The 15,554-nt window shown below is 41.6% G+C and overlaps 1 protein-coding gene across 1 annotated transcript in view; it reads right to left on the bottom strand.

Moving 5' to 3' along the window:
• Positions 1-15,554, bottom strand: part of Kdsr (3-ketodihydrosphingosine reductase) — a 33,302-nt gene continuing 17,748 nt past the window's right edge. The window contains exons 7-10 of the mRNA XM_026404646.2: positions 14,903-14,986; positions 10,784-10,867; positions 7,793-7,894; positions 1-4,517 (exon numbers count right to left, since the gene is read on the bottom strand). Coding sequence (XP_026260431.1) covers positions 4,398-4,517; positions 7,793-7,894; positions 10,784-10,867; positions 14,903-14,986 — 390 coding nt within the window. The 3' untranslated portion in view covers positions 1-4,397. The remainder of the gene's footprint in view (positions 4,518-7,792; positions 7,895-10,783; positions 10,868-14,902; positions 14,987-15,554) is intronic.

Below are 15,554 nucleotides of genomic sequence, written 5' to 3'. Positions count from 1 at the left end.
AATAACTCAGAATACCAATCATGTACGTACTGAAAATGTCACTTTCTAAAACAAAAAATGATAAAAATCAGGCTTTGTGATAGCTTAGGATGCAAAGTCAATATAACATTATGGAAGATGTTCATGTCTTGTTAATTAACATGTCCACTTAAAAATATATCTAGGAAAATAAGTTCTCAGATTTGTAAAGCTTGTTCCTCATTTATTTTTTTGTTGTGATTCAGAAATACAAGATATGAAAATTAGGTTACAATTTTGCCACAAAAGCTTCTAAAGTAGCCAACACAGTTCTAAAATGTATCAAAATAGCCATGTGCTCTTTTTCAATTTAAAAACGACTATAGAGTTGTCACATCAAGCATGTGTAAAATATAAAAGCAACTATTCTCCTCTTTGAAATATCAAATCCACAGCTACCCTGAACTATAACATGAACAGTGAATCCGTCCACAACTGGAAGGTTATGGTCAGCAAGTACTTTTTAAAGCTGAGTTACTAAGAACTAAAGGAAATGAGAACGATACAAAGCATTTACATCAAAAGTATGAATATTTAAAAGCGTCCTCAAGTGAGTAATACACGTTTAAATTAGAACATGATGTAATAAAATTAAATCTGATGACATAATTCAGAAAAAATTATGTACTGACCTCTTCTAGAAAGACAAAAAAATACAATTCTTTGAATTGAAGCAACTGTTACCAAAAGGCTCCCATCATCTAAGTATTAGAAAGTCTCTTAAAGTTTCACTTGCAAGAATCAATAACATATGGCTTGAAAGATCCAGATAAATAAAACCAAATATATGTACTAATTAATGTAAAGAGACATCATAACCAAATTGAAATTTTCTTTTCACTGTGTGAATTATTATTAAATTTTTTAAAAAATATAGAAAATAACTTTTTTTTTTGTGGTGGTGGGGATCAAACTCAGAGCCCCAAGCACGCCAGGCTCTACCACTGAGTCACATCCCCAGGCCATGATTTTTATTTTTGTAAAAAGAAATGAGAATTGTTTGCTATACATTTTTTAATTATGAAGGGTCCTTGAACATATTTTAGAATTTGTATGGCTGCATGTTAATTCTTAATAAATATACTCACAAGTAAATGAAAATAAAATAGAACAACCAAACCCAGAAGAGCAGGCACTTCAGAACTGAAATTCACAGAAGTTGTTGATGGTCACACAGAGTCAACATTTCAACAGAATCATTATTGAACTTCTAACGCTGGGGGTGTAGCTCAGTGGTAGAGATGGTGCGAAGCTCTGGGTTCAATCGCCAGCACCAAAGGGAAAAAAAATTAAAACTTCTGCTGCCGTAAGGAAGATCTACCCACTTTGGGCTATAGCAGATATTGAATCAATGTGAGTTTTTCTCTTGTTTTGTTGCTGGGGATGGAATCCAGGTTCTCACATGTGCTAGGTAAACACTCTACCACTGAACTACGTCCACAGCCCCTGAATCAATATGATCTTTAAAAAGGGGAAAAAATTCATAGTTTCCCTAACAATTAGACTGAGGTTTTCTTTCCCTTTTTCGTTTTTTTCCTCTTCTTCCCCTGCGCAGAAAAGCAAGTTGTACAAGAATCAAGCCAAAACAGATTAAGAAGTAGAATTTTCTTTTTAACATTATTGTGCCTGGGATGAAGTCACAGCCCTGGGGGATGCTGCTTGAATGTCTATAGTCCCTTATCCAAAACTTTTTGGGCCAGATATGTTTCAGAATTCAAAATTTGTGGGATCTTTGAAAGGTACTGTGGGCATGTATTGTCTATTATAGAACTTCCGAAGTCTTGGCAATACCTGGAATCGTACCTATTGCTATTTTTTGGGGCAATACAAAGTGGCATAAACTACATTAATCTCCCATTAGTTCAAGTCAAATTTTGCTAACAAATATAACAGTGGGATAAAATTTAGAAAAAAGAGAAACAAACTTGGTTTCAAAGATTTTGGGATAAGGGAGTGTAGGCCTTAACCATCTCTGACAAAGGTTCATTGCATGGCTTTACAATCTCTGCAAATCTGCTCTCATGCCTAGCCTTACACTGGTTTAAGGACAATATCTCACCACAGAATATGGGCTTTTAAATGTGTTAAGGCAGCAGACTCCCTGGAGTAACAGTATTCTCTCTAAGGATAATTTGAAAAAAAAAAAAAAGTATGCTGAAATAACTACTGTTAAATAGTTAATTTTATTTAATCAGACACCACCTTGGACTCCATTTTAATACAGACCAGCAGTAGGAGGTGTCAACATTCAAGGAACATTTATATGAGAAGAATAAATTTAAGGACCATCTAGATATTAATGTAATTGTTTTCTGTGAATTAGAAAAATACAGGCATTATTCCATTTTTGCAGCTGTACAACGTGACTCAACATCGTCTGCAAACTTTGGCTATATAAGACTGAAATATCTATGAGACCGTTTTGGCATCAACCCACTCCTGTAAACTGTAATGAAGTTATTCCAAGTAACTCATATATTAAATAATAACTTCTCCTGTTTATCAGTGTTTAAAATATGCCATATGCAGATCTTGATTAAAAAAAAAAAGACATCATGGAGCCATTAAACATCTTACTGTTTAAAAAACTTAAGTCACTTTAAAGTCAAGAGCTTCAAAAAAATCAAAGAAAAAAAAAAAAAAAAGCCTGGCTACATTTCTATGGTTTTGATCATTTTTGTTTTGTTTTAACAATGAAGAAGTTTCTTCTTCAAGCTGGGTGGAGGTGCATACCTGTAATCCCAGCAACTCAGGAGGCTGAGGCAGGAGAATCGCAAGTTCAAGGCCAGCCTCAGCAACTTGGCGAGATCCTGTCTCAAAAAATAAATTAAAAAAAAAGGGGGGGGGAGGGGGACTGGAGATGTAGCTTAGTGGTAGAACACCACTGGGTTCAATTCCCAGTACCACACACACACACATCAAAAAAAAAAAAAAAAAGCGAATATAAAAAAGTTTCTTCTTCAAAAGTAGAGGTCTTTTCCCAGTGAAGTGAACTGGAATGCGCTACTGTACTTGCAAGGGGGAAGGGATGGACATAACGTCAAGAGGAAGGACACTGTCCTGAAGTCAGAGGAGCACGTACAACCAACAAGGGGCAACGGGGAACAGTGGCTGAGACTCCTCAGAGGCACTTGCTGTGGGAATCCACTCCGCAGACGAAAGATCCTACAACCCAACCCCCCATTCATGGGTGGGGAAGACTTCCAGGGCTCGGTAGCTAGAGGTTTGAGTGGGCTTCCTCAACTAAAGGTGGCCTGAAGATCCCGTTCTCGGGGTCAGTGGTGGAGACCGAGAGAACAGGTGCTCGTTTTATTTCAAAAATGAGAATCTTCAAAATTAGCCATCTTTTTTTCTGAATGAGTACGATCTAAATCAACAATCATCAGCCTTTCCTAAAAGCTACATCTATGCTACAAGGATAAGAAGGTCACACTTTTTAATTGTTTGTTTTAATGAATTCACAAATTAATTTGAAAAGTCAATAAATCTTAGCTGGTCTTTTTTTTTTTTTTTTAAGCAAAAATATTACAGTAGTATAAGCAAAACTGGAAAGGGAGAGACGGGAAGAGCAGCCACTCAAATGCACTGGGAGAGGGGAACCCGGGTCACCATGGCTATTGAAGAAACTGTGAACTTTTAAGCTTCTAAGATTTTATTCATCTTCAGAAAACATTTAAGGACGCTGTTTTCCCCATGAATAAAATATGGAAAGTTGCTAAGCATTAGGGTCTAAAGAAGATTGGAAAAGTCTGATCTCCTTACCTCTCGCTCCACTGCCCTCTCCCATCCCCCGTAGCTTCACGGGATCAGAGGGAGAGAGCGCCCACCAGCAGCAGACCCCCGAGCACGGCACAGAGGTGTCCACGACACTCAGACTCAGTAATTCAGACTCACCGGCAATGAGTAAAACTCATCTCGAGTAAAATACACCAAGTTAAAAAGGAAGCAGAAAAAAAAAAAAACAAAAAAAGCCCCAGAAATCCATAAACTGCCTTTCATGGAAAGTTTTAAAAAGCCCTCAAGACCTATTCTTATGTGCCATAAAGTACATTTCTGGACTTGATCTCTATGGGGGAAAAAAGAGAATAAATAGAAACAATTTAAGTCATCACTCGCATTCTGTTCTTTACCCTGTTTACGTGCTATCAGTTCTCACACCACCACCGTGCCACCTCAGAGGCCAGAAACCAAACGCTCCTGGTCCATGTTTGCATAGTGTAACGACATTGTCCGGAATGAACTTCTATCCTCTTGCTTCTGAAGAGCACTGGTCCAACCACATATTCGAAGACAAGACATAGTGTCTGTAGGCCAAAAGGTGGGTCCCGTGTAGCAGCAAGCTGTTCAAATCATTTTTGGAAACAGTCTTTTTCCACAAATCAGTCAGTTTTTTCTGCGATTGCAGATTTTGCTCTTTGCATCATGCAGCGGCGAATTATGCTATCGAAACTTCCCAGGTAAAACAGAGCAATTGTGCGGAAAAGGCCCATGGTGACCACCTGCAAGGTAGAGAGACCTTTCAGCTCATCCAACAGCATAACACTGCAGTTCATTTCAAGGTATTTAGGTCTCTTGTACGTAGTTTCTAGGACACATTTTTCTAATCTGCTCCAAGGATAAGTATGATGAAAATATATAAATGTCAGTAAATCCTGAGGAACAGAATATGTGGGCTCAGTACCACTGTTCAGCACTGAGACTACCAGAGATGACATTTGTTCAATTAAAAAATTTCAACCATAAAATTTAGGATTAAAATAAGTACTCTTGGGGCTGGGGATGTGGCTCAGCGGTAGCGCGCTGGCCTGGCATGCGTGCGGCCCGGGTTCGATCCTCAGCACCATATACCAACAAAGATGTTGTGTCCGCCGAGAACTAAGAAAAAATAAATGTTAAAATTCTCTCTCTCTCTCTCTCTCTCCCCCTCTCTCTCTAAAAAAAAAAAAAAAAAAAAAAAAAAAAAAAAAAAAAAAAAAAAAAAAAAAAAATAAGTACTCTTAGTAGAACAGAGCTACAATAGCAAGGGAAGTTCCACTTGGCATCCCAAACCGAGATATGTAATTAAGATTTCTTTGGTTTAAGATCTATCTTCTGAGCACAAGGGAAAGCCCCTGTGCTAGGTGCTGACAAGACTGTGATGAGCAAGATATATCCCTGCCCTCTCTGAGCTTTCCTTTTTGAGATAGGGTCTCACTATGTCTTCCAGACTGGTCTTGAACTCTTGGGCTCAAGTGATCCTCCTGCCTCAGCCTTCTGGAGCGTGCTCTGCTGGAGCTTATTTGTTAACTAGAAAGATGATCAAGTGAAAAGGTCATTTCTGTTTCAGGGTCGAGGCAGCAACTGCCTGTATCTATTGACCCTCACTCTCTCCACTAGCAGACCCTCACTACAGCCACTCTAAATGGGATCTTGAAAAGACATTAAACTACAAAGAGAAAGAGATGCTTTTGTCTATACAAGGGTTCAACATATTGGCTTTCCAGGTACCCTATTTTTCCAGAATGCTATGGCCAGAGGCAAATGAAGTGAAAGTTCAACAAAGAAAGATGCTGTCATATGATACAGGAAGAGGGGACCCAACACAAGAGGCAGAGGGAGGAGCGGGCAGCCAGGCATCAGCTCTGCACCAGGCAAGGGGCAACTGGTCTGGTCTGCAAGGTCCGGGCTAGCAGGAGGAATTCCTTCCTGATCCAATATCGGGTATTTCTAAACATCTCAAGAGAAGATGAAGATGAGGTGAGAGGAGAATGGAACAGTGAGTTAACAAGTGTTCAGAAATACATTTAAAAAGCAAAAAAACAGTTTTAGGGAAAACAAGAAGTTGTGCTTTTTTTTTTTTTAAACAAGTAATCATTAAACATGACACACACATTCAGCTGTAAAAGGCATCTAAACAGTCACCAAAATGATCTTCCCAAATAGGGATCTACCCAAGGTGACAATAAAACAAAAGGTCAGTATAAGTAATATCACAAAATGAGGGTGGGGAGAGGATGGCGTGGGGGAGAGCCAAGTGCTCGCCTTTCGTCCTGGGAGGCAATAACATGACATGAAAGAGTGGCACACAGGGGGGGCTCCCATTTCCAGGGGAACAGGAGAGCTTCTGGTGAAGGAACAGGGTGTGTGGGGGGTGCTGTGGAGGTCCTGGGTAGGAGTGCAAGGGAAGGTCCCTGATCTCCTTAGCAGCCCTTGGAAATCACTCGATTCTCTGAACTCGAGCAAGGATAACTTGCAAAAGCACAAGAACCAAAGGAAAGCTGGCAGAGGCCAAACCAGGAAAGCAGTAAAATGATCACTCGTGGACAGGGACTCTGGGGAGGATGAAAACTGCAGACCAGGGCAGTTTTAGGGCAGTTCATTATTCTGCATGAGCCTGTGTTGTTAGATAGACGACATTATGCATTTGTCAAAACCCACAGAAGTGCACATCACTGAGAATAAACCCTAGCCTCAACTGTAGACTTGAGTTGAGAATAATGTGTCAGTGTTGGCTCAAGGCACCAGGCTAATGCAAGATGTTAGGGAAACTCTGGAGAAGAGGTGGGGTGGGGTGGGGGTATATGGGAACTCTACTTTAGGCTCAAGTTTTCTATAACCCTAAAACTGTTCTAAAAAATAGTTACACTTTATACACACACACACACACACACACACACACATTATATATATGTAAATATACATATTTACACATTTTTAAATCTCAAGAAAAAGCTATTATGAGACAGTCTAACAAAGAGTTGAAGATGTGACCTGAAGGAAGATTGAACACTGGCTAGACAAAGGAAAGCCGGGGATGAGGGACATAAAGAAAGTTCCAGAAAGAGAAAGAAGGGTAGGAGAAGGAAGAGAAAGAGCCAGAAAGGTCAGCAGGTCAGAGGACTTGCTACATGTGCTAGAATTTAAGCTACATCTGGGTGGTAATGGGGAGCCACGGAAGGTTTTATACAAGATTCATCTGCCACTTAGAAAAGCAGTTGGTGCTGGGAACAGTGGCGCACACCTATAATCCCAGCAACTCAGAGGCTAAGGCAGGGTCTCATTCAACGCCAGGCTCAGCAACTCAGTGAGACTGTCTCACAATAAAAAATTTAGAAAGGGCTGTGGATGTGGCACAGTGGTAGAGCACCCCCGGGTTCATCTCTAGTACTACCAAAGAGAAAGGAAAAGAAAAGAAGACTGAATGCAGGCACCCTGAGGTTAGAGAGGCTGCCTTACATCTGATTCTCCAAAGCAAACAGCACCAGCATGCACATCAATAAGTAACTTCTGTGTGTCTTGGACAATACCATAAATGCCGTAACGGTAGGAAGTTCTTTTAACCCTCCACTCACATCTCCTTCAAAAGCTTGGATACGGGTAACCTGACTTAGCTGGAAAAGGTAACATAGTCTAATAGCTCATTATGTTGTAGGTAAGGCCACTGGTAAACTAGATAAAGAATTCCATTTTTCCAAACTCTTTGAAGCAAGACTTTTCTTAGGTGAAAACCCATATTAACACCCCAATAGTAGAGACAGTGCTTCATCTGTTTGCAGGGCTCAGCACCAAAAATTTCTTCCCAGTCTACATTCCTTAGGTTATATCCTTAACCTACTCCCTATCTACTTATTGCTAGCAGAGGAAGGGGGAAAATTCGACAGCTCAATAAAAATTTTTCACATTCCCAAATACAGTTACTAGACCACTCTTAGCCTTTTCCCATGGAGGTCTGACACAGGGCAGTTTCTGCCTTGTCCTTCTGTCCGTCTGTTTGTCTGATCAAGGCAGAGCTTACCTGTTGGAGTCCTTCAGTGATAGAAGTTACTGGAGCCATCCCACAGGTCAGGGCTGAGAGCATGTACCCATCTGAGCCGATGGAACTATTAAAATTTCCTTGCTGAAAAAGAGAAGGAAGAGGACAGAGAGAGAGGGATCCATTGTAAGCTGAAAGCAATCAATTCAACATATCAGCAGCAATGAGGTATGTTTTTCACTTTAGGTGGGATAGAATGGTAACAAGGCAAACATTAGAACTTGGACATTTGTCCTGGCTGATGGGCAGCTCTCGAAATGTGAGTCCACAGAGCCCTGGGAGCCCTAAGCTCAAGGAAAAAAATGACCGTCGTAATACTAAGGGATTCACTGCCTTGTCAAACCACAGTGACATGTGCACTAATAGGCAAGCCTACTGGGCCATTAACTCCATCAGTGTTCTCACCAAACTAGACTAAAAATCTCTGTCACTACCTTTGCCACATGCATTTGCAATAATAAATATAAGAGAAAACACAACTTTAAAAAAATCTTTAAACATTTTTTAAATGTCCATTTTACTTAAAAAGGCCCTTGGTAACGAAGAAAAGTCAATCATTTTATAAAATCACAACCCTTGAAGACATGTCTCCTCAATACAGTAGCCCCCTTTATCCCCAGCTTCAGTCAACCAAGGACTGAAAAGATTACACAGAAAATTCCAGAAATAAACAATTCATGAGTTTCAAGTTGCACACGGCTCTGAGTAGCACAATGGAATCTCATGTCGTTCCTCTCTGTACTACCCTGGCCGTGAATTATCTCTTTATCCAGCATATCTGAAACCAAATTCATAAATTACCTTATTTTATAGTTTAACTGTGTAGTTCATTGATGCAGTTTTCAATATCACATTGTAGCTAACCTTTAAGAAGTGACCATTTGTTGAGTTTGGGTTTAATTCCAAAGGAATAAAAATACATCCATAATTACCTACACAAAGACAACTTACATAAGTTTGCCTACATACATGTGGAGAAAAAAACAGTACGTAGAGGGTTTGAGATTCAGGCATCCCTGAGATCCCTCTGGATGAGGGGGGTGCTACATTACTCTGTTGACAAGTGAGAAACTGGCACCAAGTGCTTCTGCTGCACTTGAATGCAAAGCCCCTGCAACTGCTTGGAGCTGAACTTGCTGCCCTCCCAGGAACACTGTTTCCATATGAAAGCATCCAGCACCATGACAGGCAGGGAGAGTGATCTGCCTGGCTACAGCAGATGAGCAGAACGACCGTGTGAGCCTGTCACTTGGAGGAAAACAACCTGGTGTATTCGTGGGTAACGTTAAAATCTGAGCTTTCAAGGAAAAGTTCAGATATGCAAAAACTTGGTCTGCCATCTTGAGACTGTCAGCTTCTCAACACATTCTTTTATGGTAAGATCAGCAGTGATATTGAGGAATGTGATTTTTTTGATAACTCAGTGAACCCATATTTTCCAAATGACTAATTCCTGATACCAAATCATGAATGAGTAAAAGATCCATTCAAAGTGCAAAAGAGACCAACAGATTTTAATGTCACAGAGAACAAAAAGTTCATTGATGTGGTTTCCAATTTCACATTGTAGCTAACCTTTAAGGAATGACCACTTGCTCAGTTTGGATTTTAATATCAGAAGAAGAAAATGATATCCAAAATTATCTAAAAAGTCCTACAAGATACATCTTCCTCTTCAGACTACATAGCCGTATGTGGTCTGATTTTCTTCATCTGCTTCAACCAAAACAAAATACTACAATAGACCGACGACAGAAATGGACAAGAGAATCCAGCTGACCTCTATTATGCAGACCTTAAAGAGACTGGGTGAAATACAAAACAATGCCACTCTTCTTGTATTTTTGTTTTGAAAATTATTATTTTTGTAAAATATGTCACACTAAAATACAATGGATTATTTTTAATGAATTCATAACTAATTTTTTAACACTATGGCTTCAATTTCTAATATGGCAACTACTGATAAGTATAACCCAGGTAACTAAAAGTTCTCTAGGGTTGTCAATAACTATCAAGAATGTAAGGTAGTTGAGAGAAGGAAAAATTTGAAAAACCATCTCATGAAATGAATCCTGCCCAAACAGGAAGAACGCTTCAGGATTATTAAGAATTTAGGGTCTGTTTGCTTTGACTTGAGATGAGCTGCGGGAAAAAATCCCATCTGAGCCACTTGTACCCTCTCCTGTGCTTTTTAAGGCAACCTAGGCAAAGCTGCTCACCCCTGTAGATATTTTAACAGAGGTCGGTATTTCTTTCATTCCCGTCAGCTCAGCCCCGTGCAGCAGTACTGTGCTATTTTGAGGCTGCACCACACTGTGCTGACACCTTCACTCCAATGGTCCTAAAGATGTTTCAAAGCCACTGTGGGCCTGCGGATCACAGGCCGACCTCAGAAAGGTACATTTTTCTGCATGTGGGTCAATAGGAATGTTGCTAAAAGGCATGTGGCACAGGGGTTGTTGTTCCACAAAACGGCACATGATTTCCGATGATACCATTTTTGATTATCCGCAAACTCAGTAGCTGAGAAAGCACATGGGCTGGGATACCTGGAGGAGGGGTCCAGCAGGCTGGCTGCACTTTCATATGAGTTATCTTTTGGGGAAATGATATTCGGAAACAGCAAGGGAAAAGAATCAATCACCTGTCAATGAAGTCCCCAAATTAATCTAAAAACTGAAAATTCTGTGGGAAAGAAGAAGAAAGAAGAGAACAGGCTGCACGTTGGGTTTAAACCATATGGATGAGTCTCATTTGAAGAACAGAGTTCCAGACACTATTCCTAAGGTTAAGGTATTTTGAGGTATAATAACGTGTCTAGGGAAGAGAAGTAGAGTCTGATATTAGACACGATGAATCTGACCACAGAGTTAAAATAATATTTCTTTTGAAATAAGTCCTTGAGTAAATATCTTCAGAAATATAGTATAACTACAAATAGTACAGAAAACAAACGAGGATTTTACTTACTATGGCATCTTTAACAATTTGTTTGGCCACCTGTTCTGGCTTGCAAACAGATGTGGTCTCTGAAATCAGTCGAGTCTCCAAAGGCTAAAAGTGAAAAATATGTTTGTATCAATGCCACTATTGACCATTGCATTAAAAATAAGGCAGTCTTATAGCACCCCAATTTGTAAGTAATTGTGATTATGTACCTTCAAACAGAGTCCTAATTTTAGAATAAAGTCTATCTGGATTCTAACTCAGTTTCTACTTGGTCACTGTGGAACATTCAGCCCAGCTGCTAAGGTAGACAAGAAGACCATGGATTGTCCATAGGATGTATGTGGTCTCGGCTTCAATGAGGACTTCTGACTCCTCACTGCTGGCTGGATACCTGACCCTATGTCCTGGGAAAATCTGCACCCGTTTCTAACCATACTCCCAGGCCAGCAGATGACTGACACCAGGGGACAGAACTGAGGCCCTGGATAGGGACAGTCCCAACCCAGCCCCTGGTAAAGAATTGCAGGTGTTTCTTAAAGGACCTGCATTAGCAGCAAAGAGACAGGATGCTGAAAGAGGACCCATTCATGAGACAACACTCAGTGGCCCAGAGTTTGGTGAAGTGCTATTCCAAGGCTGGGGTTTCAATCCCAAATCCTGGCCTCTGGTTCTTCAAAAGGTGGCTCAAGGCCCTCTTAAATCTTATTTCAAAATGCCTTTCCTGAATCCTCAACTGGCAGTAATCTTGTCTTTGAACATTCCTGCCTTCACATATATTATACTGACTTCTGAACTTACATTTGATCTCCTAAGCAGCTTATGATAAGAAGAATCTTTTTTCCCCACATTTATCTTGGGCTCTTCTTGCGGCACTTCACACACACGTGTTAAAAATTCTTTAGAAGGGCGTTTCAAACTAAAGCCTTAATCTTTAGGAGGCTGCCTAGTTTATTTACCATGTAGACTTAGGAAAATAAAATAAACATATTTTCTTAAAATAGAAAGCAAAGCAGTTCATAAAAATCAGGATGAACCTGACAGGTTCTTGATGAACCTGAATGAAGAGAAAGGCCCCTTTGAGGGGCCACCACGCCTTCTTCCAACCACCAGATTGACACAACCAAGACAGACGCACATGAGATTTAAAGGTGCTATGTCGCCCCCTAAAGGATCCACAGATCAATGCAGAATTGGATTTACCTGAACTCAGCCCAGTATTTTATAGGAGGAAAACCCCCGACTTAACACAAAATCAAATCTTAGGGAAGTCACCACGCTGTGTCGGCTCTGACTTCAGACTAAGAGACTGTAGACCAAATGCTGAAGATCTGCTTAGCAGGTCTCTGCTTATTCCAAGGCAGGACATTTGGCTTAAATTTATTTAAAAATGCAGAGCCAAAGAGAAAAGAACAGGGGGGAAAAAAGCTTCTAAATCATAAACATCTTTTTTTAAAAAAGAGAGAGAGAGAGAGAAAATTTTTTAATATTTATTTTTCAGTTTTCGGCGGACACAACATCTTTGTTTGTATGTGGTGCTGAGCATCGAAACCCGGGCTGCACGCATGCCAGGCGAGCGTGCTACCGCTTGAGCCACATCCCCAGCCCCATAAACATCTTTTTTTGCAAATATACAGAATATGAAATATAAGTACCAATTTTTATGCTGTAGAGATTCCTATTTACTGAAAATTATTACAAAGAGGAAAACAAAAATCTAAAAAAATAAAATGAAAAAAATCTAAAGATAAGATCACCTTCGATTTGAGGGGGTAAATCCTTTCCTACCACCTTATTTATTTATTCTGGTATGGGGGATTGCCTGGCGTGCTTAACCACTGAGTCACATCCAAAGCCCTTTCTATTTTTTTATTTTGAGACAGGGTCTCACTAAGTTGCTTAGGGCTGAGGTTGGCCTTGAACTTGTGATCCTCCTGCCTCAGCCTCTGGAGTCACAGGGATTTTGGACTCAGAGAATGACTACCACATATCACCACTCAGGGAAGCTATGAGGCACCTTGCTGGAAACAAAAAATCAAGCAAAGGCTGGCACTGATGGTTTGTGCCCAGACCTCCTGCCCTGCTTGGGTCTCACAGTGCAGAGAGCTGGTTTTGTGATTCCTCACTGGGGAAACTGATCCAGCCATGGGAAAGGACAGCAATGAGGACATACAGGGATCCTCAAAAAGAGCCAGTTCCCCCTCCTGGCCCTGCAGGGAAGTGGGAAGACAGAAGCCAGAGCCCTACAGCTGGCTTAAATGTGGATGACCACGGATGGCCAGGCCTCTTGAGTCTGAGGAATGCCTAAAACAGCAGCAGCAACGATGACCAGAGAAACTTGGAGGAAACAGATAAGTGATACAGACGGCAGTTAAAATTTAAAAAAGAAGGAAAAAAAAAAACCACCTACTGGGCGCTATGGCACACCCCTGTTAATCTCAGTCAGCAGAGAGGCTGAAGCAAAGGATCACAAGTCTGAGCAACTTAGCAAGATCCTGTCTCAAAATTAACACAGAGAAGGGCTGGGGACACAGAGCACCTCAGGGCTCAATCCCCAGTACCATGCACAAACACCCACATGAAAACAAAACAGAACGCCAAACAATCACAAAAATAAAACAAGACCAAAACCCCGGAAAGAATATCCTCAGAAATAAAATATGAAATCCAGGAAGGAGGACAAGCTATACCTGCTTTTATTAGTTCATTATAGTCATACATGAGAGTGGGGTTCATTTTGACATGTAAAATATTCAAAGAAAAGAGCTGGAAAAATTTTTACATATGACAGCATAAATAAAAATTTCAACAGAAAAGTTGGAAAAGAAAAAAAAAATGAGAGAAACAAAGAAAAATAGGGGACGAGTCCAGAAAGTTCAACATCTGAGTAACAGAAGCTCCAGAAAGAACACTCAACATACTTTGGATGGAAAGAAATTATCAAAAAAGTAATATTAAGAAAATGTTCCAGAACCGAAGTGCATGAGTTATCAGAATAAAAGGGCTCATTTGAGTGTCTAGCATATAAAATGAGAACATTCTGCATCAAAATACATTAAGTGAAGATAAAAAGGGACAAAAAGCTTCCAAAAATAACCCCTATGCAAAGGGTTGGGCTATCGTGATGCCAGCCCAAAGTCAGTGGAGAAATGCCCCCCAAATCAGAAGGGGCTTCATTTCCAACCTAGAATTCTGTGCCCCACAGGACAACCTCAGGACAAACAGGGAAGAGAGAAGCATTTTCAGACACACAGGTTCTAAGCATGGGTGACAGGCGACATCTGATGTGCCCTTCCTCAGGAAATTACAGAAGCTCATCTAAATCAGGCAGGTCAACTACAGCAGCAACAAAATGGAAAGCCTGAGACCCAACAAAGGAAGGGACAGGAACCTGCAGGAAAACGGTGAGCAGAGGAGTAGAGACCTGCAGGTCTGGATCAGGCCAGAGGTGGAGACCAGGAGGAACGTCTTCGTGGAAAACAGAATGAAAAGGAACAGAAAACCCAGTTTGGGATCAAAAGGAGACTTTTAGTTTTGTCTGAGACTGTGAATCACTTCACACACACACACACACACACACACACACACACACACACACAGTCAAGAGAGGAAAAGGCCAGAAAGGAAATGTCATTTTAGAAATGCTCAGGTGTGAATGATATTTATAAAGTCACATGAATATAGACACTGATCTGATTTAACCGAATTACCCAGGGAGAACACAGGAGGGGGGAATAGACCGGGGTCTTAGATCATATCTTCCACAGCAGAAAACCCATACATAATCTCTAAATCTTAAAAATAAATAAATAAATAAGAGGATGCCGCATTGACGGGTTGAGTGAAGCCCGAGGAGAGGGCATCGGGAGTGGGCGACAGAAGGCAGAGACTCCTGTGGAGTGACGGGTGTCATAGGACGGGCCACCCTGACCCACGTTAGGAAGGAGGTGGCCGTGAGAACAAGCCAAGAGGAAGCTTGCTCTGGAGAACCCGGCAGGACCTCAGGCCCTGGATCAGCACTCTACCCCCAGGACACCCCACGGACACTGGTGGCTGACCACGAGCTGGAGCAAAAGAATACAAAATCAGAATAAAAAGGCTTATGATGCCGAAGACGGGGCCGCCACAGGCAGGCGCACTGACCTTGGTTTTGTTCTCCTCGGCGAAGCCCGGGGTGTCGGTGTCGGGTGGGTAGGCCACCGTGACGTACACGTTGTAGGGCTTCACCTGCGGCAGAGAAGCAAGGTCACACCTCGGTCAAGGGCACTCCATCTTGCATCCTGCCCCACTGACCCGCCCTGGGTGCCCCGATGTTCAGGAGGGGGTCAGAGCAACAGGGTGACTCTGTAAGGGAAGCCACCTGCCCTCTCACCTGGCCCTGGGAACCAGCAGCTCTCGGAGCAAGGGTTTGTACCATCAGAATCTCTTTGCTAGGATGCTGTTTGCTACTGGCTCACTTTCTGGTCACCTCTTGGTTTTGGAAGCAGAGGTAGCCTAGACTGCAAATCCTAAGGACAGCGAAATTGCCAACACTGCCGCCTACTGCAGACCCCAGGAGTCCGCCAGGGTCCCCCTCTTATCACGCTGCCCATTTCTCCCAGGTTCTCTCAGTGAAGCACAGTTCTGAAGTCAAACGTGGGGATCTACAAGGGTCAGGAGAAGCAGAGGTCCTTGGCCAGCCATTCCAGAATGTGCGACAGGGAAAAGATGCCTCTGTGGGTTCCGTTCCAGCGCCACCAGGAGGGCGTGAGAGAGCTCATCCTCCCAGCCCAGCTATGCTCAGAAATGGCTCTGG

The sequence above is a fragment of the Urocitellus parryii genome, chromosome 13 (assembly GCF_045843805.1).
Source record: "Urocitellus parryii isolate mUroPar1 chromosome 13, mUroPar1.hap1, whole genome shotgun sequence".
Lineage (NCBI taxonomy): Eukaryota > Metazoa > Chordata > Mammalia > Rodentia > Sciuridae > Urocitellus > Urocitellus parryii.
The sequence above is the reverse complement of the archived record's forward strand: the minus strand, read 5'-3'. Positions and strand labels throughout refer to the sequence as shown.